At 38.6% G+C, this 9353-nt stretch overlaps 1 protein-coding gene across 4 annotated transcripts in view; it reads right to left on the reverse strand.

Moving 5' to 3' along the window:
* Window positions 1-3144: 3144 nt before the first annotated feature.
* LOC122265843 (uncharacterized) overlaps window positions 3145-9353 on the reverse strand; it is a 21978-nt gene continuing 15769 nt past the window's right edge. For all 4 annotated transcript variants that reach the window (XM_086538973.1, XM_086538971.1, XM_086538974.1 and 1 more), the window contains 10 exons: window positions 9217-9353; window positions 8786-8897; window positions 8533-8616; window positions 7563-7762; window positions 6967-7108; window positions 6686-6804; window positions 6371-6572; window positions 5630-5816; window positions 5316-5475; window positions 3145-5081 (listed from right to left, as the gene is read on the reverse strand). The exon at window positions 9217-9353 is cut by the window's right edge and continues 33 nt beyond it. In XM_086538973.1, the coding sequence (XP_086395099.1) occupies window positions 3651-5081; window positions 5316-5475; window positions 5630-5816; window positions 6371-6572; window positions 6686-6804; window positions 6967-7108; window positions 7563-7762; window positions 8533-8616; window positions 8786-8897; window positions 9217-9353 (2774 nt within the window). In that variant the 3' untranslated portion in view covers window positions 3145-3650. The remainder of the gene's footprint in view (window positions 5082-5315; window positions 5476-5629; window positions 5817-6370; window positions 6573-6685; window positions 6805-6966; window positions 7109-7562; window positions 7763-8532; window positions 8617-8785; window positions 8898-9216) is intronic.

Here is a 9353-nt window from a genome sequence, read left to right on the forward strand (position 1 = left end):
TCTGAAGTTCCCGCCCACCGCCCACACCACAGTAAGAATTTTGCCCGCCCGCCCACCCTGTTCTACCTATCTTGACAAACACCGCCGGCCATAGCAGCCGACCTATCCGTGCTACGTAACTTTTCGCACGTCGACACCCATCTATAACACAAGCGCCCCAACCCCAGGCCACGAAGTCTATGCCACGAGCAGAAAAGACCACAAGATGAGACGTCAAGAGGACCACCTCACCGATCCGCAGTACGACCTACGACCCGCCCGCAGGCGACCTATCTACCTGGCGATATCAAGACATCAAAAAAAAAAAAAAAAAAAAAAATTCCCGTCAGTTTGAGACACCCTTTTATTTTTGTTAGGATTTAGGAATTTTTATGCTGTATTTTTTTCTCGTGATTGCTTACTCTGTATTTTCTGTTGTGAAATACCTGTCTGAGTGTGATTCCATAGGATTTCCCTCCCCCTTTCCTTCCCTTTCACCTGGGTGCGAAAGGATTAATTGTTGAAAGGGAATGTCTTCAGTCCTCTCCTTCTCCTCCCTTGTTTCCTTGATGACCCCGTTATAACGGCCTCCCTGACGGCCTACTGAACTTCTTTCCCCTTTGATCTTAAGCGAAGAATGGCCAGAATATTCTGAAGTTCTGTTTGTTCTGTATAATGCTGAGAATCAGATATTTTATATGACTTGTATTGTTTCTTCACTTAAACGTGTCAGCACGTTTTTATTGTTTTTATTTCCCTTTCTTGTAAAACGATCTCACAAATTCTCTCTCAATATATATTTTCATTATTCGGACAATGTAATATGGAGAAATTTTAATGACTTGTTCTCCAAAATATTTGTTTTGAAGGTGAACCTTTGAAAGATTTTTCATGTTCGATTACGATTATAGAAGGGGAACCGATATAGTATTTAAACAGTGAAAATTCTTAATAGTTTTCACTTTCATTCCGAATCCGTACTGGTGATCAGTGTTGCCAGATTTTTATCTATCAATGTATCCATTCGCCACTCTTTAAAATACACCTGTTATTTTGTACTTTACTCTTCTCGTCGACAAGGGCTACTCAAGTTCATATTTTTAAACACTTTCATCTATGGAACTTACATTTCTTACTTAGTTTCGATTCCTCTTATGTATATTCTCCTCTTGGCAAATTTCTGTTATAATTATTGTTTGTTATTCAGAAGCCGTGCAGGACGCACGCAAGTTGTTCAGGTAACCATGCAAGACGCATGTTGCTTAAGTAAGCCGTGCAAGGCACACGCAAGTTGTTTTCCTCTCAGCGGTAGAGTTGCTCCCACTCATTTTTGTGCCCCCCCCCCCCCCCCCACAACGTTCGGGAAGTTTTCCCGCACATTTCTCATTTGTGTACCCCCCCCCCCCCTCCCCGTCAAGCCGTGCAGGGCGCATGCAAGTTATTTTCTACTTAGCGGTCGAGAAGTTTTCCCGCACATTTCTTATATAAGTAACCCCCCGTCAATCCGTGCAAGGCACACGCAAGCTGTTCTCTTCTCAGCGGTGGAATTGCTCTCACTCATTTTAAGTGCCCCCCCCCCCCACACACACACAGCGGTCGAGAAGTTTTCCCGCAGTCATATATATATATATATATATATATATATATATATATATATATATATATATATATATATGTATCCCCCCATCTCCCCCCTGTATATCTACTGTGTTGTGTTGGTGCATGTTTTCACCAAGGTAGAACGGTGGTTGAGTTGTACAGTGTTTGGGTGCATGGCAAAGTCAACCCAACCGCACCTTTGAGGTACAGGGCATCGCGCCAGTTACCCCTGACCACCGTAACTAGCTCGTCTGTTATCCACAAGTCGCGATGGTGTTTGAATTGTTTGCCCCAGAGGCTAGCCACTGTCCGACTCCCACCCTCGATGCACTGACACCACCAGTCGAGATACAGATTAATTTTATGTATGTATTACCCAAAGCACTGCCACCTTCCAATCACTATATCTCATGAAGTCATAGTGAGATTTTGTTATGGGATAATCTGATCCTCCCACACATCTATTAAACCGTTAAGTTCTACGTGTTCTTTTAGTAATTTGCAAGTTCTTCCAGCCTATGTTCGCTCGAGTTGTTTTCTAACTTCACTGACTATGCAAGCTCGTCATATAATGTTATCCTCTCACACTTTCTCTTATTACTTGAATCTCTTGTTAACCCGTTGCCGACGGAGGATAGATTTGCTTACACAGGCTCCAGGATGAGTTTTATTTCTGATCGAGGCAGCTTCTGCAACATAATTTGATTTTTCCCACTCCCTTTTAGTCACTCATTGTAGAGCTAGAGACATTTTTGTGTTTTGTTTTTTTGTGTTTTACTGTTTTTAGATATTTATATCTGTCATATCACAGGCTCCATCAATTCTGCAGTTGACTAAAATTGTAGTTCAGGGTCCATATCAACCCATTTTTTTCTTTATTCTAAATGTGATAGAAGTATTACTGTTTTAGGGAGGGGGCAAAAAGCAACTTTATTTTTTCGTATTAGTGTGCTGTCACGAACGAACACGAAACTTATAACTATCCGAAATGAAGAGGTAGGGAAGAGGAAGGAAACTTACGCTTTTGACAGCGAGTGCCACAATAAAAGGCATCCCTACTGACACACAGGCACATATTAGGCATTGGGCATGATGTGAGTCACCTTCCTCCTCTCGTTCTGCCTGCACATCTTTCATTTGCGGTACTTTAGAGCAAGAGGTCGGCAACTTGCGATGTGCCATCCCTCTATAGAGATAGTGCTTGCTAGAGACCGTAGATGGGTGCCATTCAAGGCTCTCTCTCTTGCTGGTGCTAGAAGAAAGTGGTGCCATCTAGGTTTTGGAAGTGAGTTGAAACCCATTTTGCTTAATATTATGGCAGTTATAATAATCATGACTGCAATTGTCAGCATCACTCACTCATTACTCATGGCACAATAAAATAACATAGTGATCTAAAATCCCCGAACGTCATGACGCCCATTGTCAGGCAAGAACTCCTGCGTCATGTATGACGAAAAAAACACGTCATCTGTCGTTAACGGGTTAAAAATAGCATCTCTTTTATGAATTAAAACACCATTAAAAAAACAAACTGAGACAGGTATGTCAAAGAAACACAATGTCTAATAAATCTAAAACTTTAATGGTTATATTACCAAAATATGGCTACTATCAAAATGAGATTAATCACTTCTGTAATAAAGCTGTAATAATAAGACTTCAAAAAATTGTATAATACAATTACATGGTCACAAACACATATTTGTACATATTCCTGAATTTCAGATTAACAAGTACAATATATTTTAATAAGTTATATGTAGCTCAGCAAATATATAATCCTCTTATATACACACACACACACACACATACATCTTATAGGTACATACCTTCTTTACTACTATTACAAACATGTATGATATCATAAAAGTGTTCCCAGTGCAAGCAGCTCAGAGTCAAAGGGTACAGATGTGTTGCAAGATCACTGCATAGAATTGAATGACTTAATTTATGCAATGTATGTTACTGGTAAACAGCTATAATCTATACAAAAATTGTGTTTATTTTGTAAGAGGGAACAAGATCATCAATATAGGCACGAACACAAGTACACAGACTCTGAATAATCATCATAACGCACTTTGTAGGTCTTGAAAGACAGTGAGCATTTGTTTCAATAATGCCGTTTGATGTTTATGGTTATCCTGAAGCAAATGCAAAAGCTTTGTTCTTTCTTGATGACACTGTTGCTGATACCTTGTTAAAGACTTTTTAATTTCCCACCGTTTTCCTCCTGGCTTCATGGAAGTACCTAATCTGGTACCCTTTTTCTTGCAGAAACTGGAACTTTCAATTTTCTCTTCCATCTCTCTTAAAGGTAAATCTACAGGTTCCTCCTTGATTGCTATTGGAGTTTTCATAGAAGTTATAACCGAATTTTCTCCCACTTTCGAAGTACCGGGCAGTTCATCTGTTTGTATTCTTTTAGCAGCCATAAGATCTGGATGAACCATCATTCTTGGAACATACATGTGTTTAATATCTGAAGGCAGTGGGTGGTTCAGAGGATAATGAAGTTTTAGAGTACGTGGAGGGACAACACCTTCAACTGTATGACAATGCACTAATTTTGCATTCTCTTCTTCTGTTACACTTAACACTTTCACTTGAACTCGGTCGTCTTGTGAATCACCACTATATTTAAAGACATATGTAACTTTACCATCTGGAGTATCATAAGGAACAGCTTTTGTCTTTGTTGCAGTGCCCTTATTATGTTTTTGTCTCCCTCTCCCTCTGCCACTTTTTTGTCCCCTACTACCAACACCTTTGCATGACTTTTTTTGGCCTTTACAACTACTAAACAAGTCTTCATCACAAGGTTCTTGTTTAACCGTGATGCCACTTGCTTGCTCATTTTCTGCAAAGCTATCCATTGATGCTTGGACATTCCGTTTCTTTAGCATTCCTTGGTGTGACACATTAATGCGCACAAAGGCAGACACATTATCTGTTATGTTACTAACAGTATCTATGTTTTCACTGGTTTCAATCTCTTTATCCAATTTATTTTCCTGGTCAGTGAGAAGCAACACAGCCATCTCCTGGCCATTAACCTTCATTTTCTTGACTGAGCACTTTGGTAACTGACTATTTTTCTGTGAGGGAGAGGCTGCAGTAGTTCTCACCTTTGGCGACTGTGTCATTGGTTTATTTTGGTCAGCAATACTAGTATGATTAGTGCTTTGGTGTTCCTGGAGACTCTTGCCACTAACAAAAGAATCAACTGGATGGGGATTTGGAATAGAGTGGCCTAATAATTTGATTAGACCCATCTGATAAGAGAACTGCCGGTATCCGCCATGTCTAAATGTGGCCACCATGTACTGCCATTGCTCTTGGCACTGTGTTGGGGTTTTGTTGTAACCTTGGGATTGTAATATTTCACTTGCTGTCTTCATCACAGTCTTTCCTGAGGAGTGCACATTGCGTGGCTGAAGCTCCCAGCTGACGAGTGTTTCAACCAGAAGATTTACTTCATCAAAACTCCACTCACCTATCTGAAATATTGGAATGAACTGATATACTATCTATAAAATGAAATTTTTTTTCACTATTTACACAGTGATACATCACAGACTTTAACATATTTTTTTCAATATTAGCAAAGGGGAAAGAAAAGTGAAAGATTACATCAAACATAAGGAATTCATTAAAATAATAATAATAATAATAATAATAATAATAATAATAATAATAATAATAACAGCAATAAAAAATGGGGAATAACTCACTGTCTGCCATCCAGGTACAGGTAAAGCATGGAGCCCATAAGCTACAAGGGGATTTGGATGATCCTGCCACATTCCTTCGAGGTCTCCCAAAGAATCGTCAGCACCTTGTAACAAGGTCTCCCGATGTGTATGATGTAACTGCACCAACAGATGCCAAACTCTGAAAAAAACAAACATTTGGATTACTTAAATATCTGGGAATGGTACTAAAATTTCATAAAATGTCATGAACCTCAAAGGAGCATATTTCAACAAAACTGTCCCTAATATTCCCTAGATTTAAAAGCCATCAATGCAAATTACACTCTACTTACTGGCATGGGGTGAAGGTTGGGGAAGAATACTGGTAGTGATCATCGAGGTACTGAGCAAGAGAGAGCAGAAGGGGCCAGCGTGGGGCACTGTGGCACGAGTGGCTCTTCAGCTCCCTCAGCCCTGTGACCAGAGCTGCCATTACCGCCTCAGCTGCAATATCTTCATCATGTCCTCTGCTTGGCTCAACTGCTCAAAAAGTTGTAATAATGTTGATAATGATGATAATTACAATAATAGTAACAAGAGTAATAAATAACAAATAAGTCACTTATAAGGGATTCAGTATGATTTAACCCTTTAGCCATATCAATTGAGCAAAAACTTATTCCCTGGAGATGTAAATTTTCCCTTCAAAAAACAAAATGTCCAAATTGCCAATTTAAATAAATGATGATATCCACATTGATAATCTGCAAAGACTGCCAGTATAGTTAAAGAAACATGTATTTTCTCATAGGAATGTATATAGTAAGAAATTCAATATATAGTTGTTCATATTATATGCAACATTTGTACACAATAACAAAATTAAATTGAAGAAGAGCTGAGGGATTTGTCATCTTGCAGGAATTTAAATTTGTAGTTGTGTTTTTTATTTGCAATTTTCATGGTTAAGGGGAAAATATTTAAAATGGCATTTCTGCAATTTCAGTAGCCAAAGGATTAAGGTGTGAAGAAAAGAAAATGAAAAAAAAAAAAAAAACTGTAAGGTATTTGTCCCACAAAAAATAATCTGTCACCTAGACTAGATGATTCACAGGTTTCCTTGTATCCAAAGAGAGACTTGAGTTTGAAATAGAATGGCGGTCGGCGGCGAGCACGCATGCCACACGTCTGGTTGAACTGGGAAGCTGCTTGATAACTGCTGTATAGATGCTGGAAGCGGTTCTGGCAAGCCTCTGCTTCTCGGGGATACCCTCCTGCCTCCATCACTTGGCTGACCTATTGATGTAATGAGTAGTCTGTAGATCTACAAACTACTACCAACTACTATGTATAGAACAATGAATGCATTTTTCCTTTTTAAATGAAATTGTCTGGTCATTAGTACTTACCAGTTCCCAATCCATGGGTATCTTTGGCCAGCCTGGCCAGAATTCTCTAACTGTGAAAATTAATTCTAAGGTCTCCTCGCGACTCCAATCTCCGCCCTCTTCGTTTTCCCACCACTGATCTGAATGGACATCAAATTCCTTAAAAAATGCAACTGTGAAATGTCTAGTATATTCAGTATAGTGTGAAATGTCTAGTATATTCAGTATAGTAAGTTTCTGGCCATGCCTATATATTTTTTTATTGCAATTAATGTAGCATACAATGAGAGTGTTTTTCTCACCTCTAATATCAAGTTCAGCATCATGGCACACAATGGGTTTGAGAATAGTCTTGAGAAGCTCTTCACACATGACAGATTTTGGAACATCCCCACTAATGATCCTGGTGTTGAATAATACAACACTTTTGTACTCTCTACAAATCTGCAATATTTTGAAAACTATGAATACTATCATTACAAATGCAAGGAGGGGACAAGGGGGAAGAGGGATAAGGAGTAGAAGAGAGTGCAAAAAGGAGAGGGAGAGGGAGAGAGAGAGAGAGAGAGAGAGAGAGAGAGAGAGAGAGAGAGAGAGAGAGAGAGAGAGAAGAGAGAGAGAGAAGAGAGAGAAGAGAAGAGAAGAGAAGAGAAGAGAGAGAGAAGAGAGAGAAGAGAAGAGAGAGAGAGAGAGAAGAGAAGAGAAGAGAAGAGAAGAGAGAGAGAGAGAGAGAGAGAGAGAGAGAGAGAGAGAGAGAGAGAGAGAGAGAGAGAGAGAGAGAGAAAACAGATGGGCACATTGATCATTAGACATTTACCAATGAAATCCTCTACGAATCATAACACAGCATAATGTCAATATTTTTATCTGAATTCCCTGCAACAGATTACATCATTACCAGAGAAAATCTTTCTTGACACTTGTTGGGGCAAACTTTGTAGCGATTACTAAATCTGGATGCCACTTCCTTCCAGACTGGCTGCCCACTGCCTAATAGTATCTCCAACTCCCCGTCGTCATGACACAAGAGCCTCCACTCTTTCAGCGTGTCTAACATGATGCGGATATTGGCTTCAGTCCACCGCACACTACCATACTCTATAAAAAAAATATATATATAACAAAAATATAGATGTATAGTTAATCATATACAGTACATATTTTCAAAATCCATATCTAAATTTACAGCACCTTAGGAAAGTTGATAAAATCATAATTAATGGAGAAAATATTTATGAACTGTGTAATCCAAGGTAATCATCTTACATCTGACATGCATCCTCAATACTATTTTCTTTGGTTTCTTTGATTTGATAGAAATTAGGTAGCAAACCTTAAATTCTTAAATGCTTATATCAAAAACTAATACTGAACTGGAAAAGGTAAAAAAAAATAAGTAAAATTTCTAGATCCTAAGTATTTCAAGACCAGAATGCCTAGGTGGCAATTTGAAATCAAGGTAGACCATAAACTTCCAGGGGCCGAATTCACTAACGCACTTACGATGACAAATATGCTGGTAGCTACAATTATGATTGTGAACAGACCGCATGAGCAACGTACCATTAGAGATATAATCCTAAATCTAACTGTGGTTGGAGCACTGGTAAGTCCGCCGCTACCATTGTTGGTAAATGCTCTTGTAAATGACCACTGGTAAGTGACTGCTGGTAAATGCCTTACAATCATATGTTAGTGAATCTGGCCCAAGGAAGCCTATATATCATTTTATCTTAAAAAGTTGACTTAAATTTCTAGTCCTCTCATTTTTTGGTTGGGATACCTAGGAAGAGCAGATTTTTGCTGGGGGGTGCAATATTTTCTCACCAATATAAAAGCCATGAAAGTTTTTGAGGTCATGAACTTACTTTGTTGTATGGCTTTCTTCAGCACTAATTTTTCTCCTTTCTTCCTAACTTGGGGAGGTTGATAATACATTGCAGTTCCTTTGTCTGGAATGAGACCTTTGCTGAAGAGAATGCTTCTTAAACTGATAATACAGTTTAATATTTATGCTGCAAAATAAATCTCATCTATACCCCTCTATCAAATGTCAAAAGGTTACGACATTAAAACTTTCATGCATCACTGATTTTGCAATTGAATTAATGGCAAACTTACCAGATATTGACTCCAGTAAATTCAAATAAGGTCGCAGTACAATCCTTAATTTTCCAATATCGGCGTCACTGTTTCCATGGTCTTTTACTGCTTCAGTCAAAATACTAGCCAACTGGAGAGAGATACAAGATTTAGTAAAACTAAACATCTCAATCTGGTTTATATTACCAATGACACAGGCAAATATAATCAATTCAAATGATGCAAGGCACACCATGCAATAAAAAAATAAACAAATTTATAACTGTTGTACAACAAGACCAATAAATGAAGCAGAAACTGTGTATAGAATTAAAGGATATTTTTACCTTTCCTAATCCATAAACTTTAAAAACAAATTTCTGTCTTTATTCCAAGTGACTTCTAGGATGTATTTTGGTTACTGCTGTACAATGTGTAGAGCAGGTAATGAAGTTATAAACACAACTCACATGTCTGATGGGTGGGGGAGGATGAACGAGGCCACTTCTCTTGAGCTGCATCTTCAGACTTGTCAGCATATTGACCAGAAACTCTCTCTGAGAGTCCTCGTCTGTACCTTCAATGACTTCCAACTTAGAGCTTGCCA

Source organism: Penaeus japonicus, unplaced genomic scaffold (genome assembly GCF_977035675.1).
Source record: "Penaeus japonicus unplaced genomic scaffold, GWHDUDI00000001_assembly GWHDUDI00000008, whole genome shotgun sequence".
Lineage (NCBI taxonomy): Eukaryota > Metazoa > Arthropoda > Malacostraca > Decapoda > Penaeidae > Penaeus > Penaeus japonicus.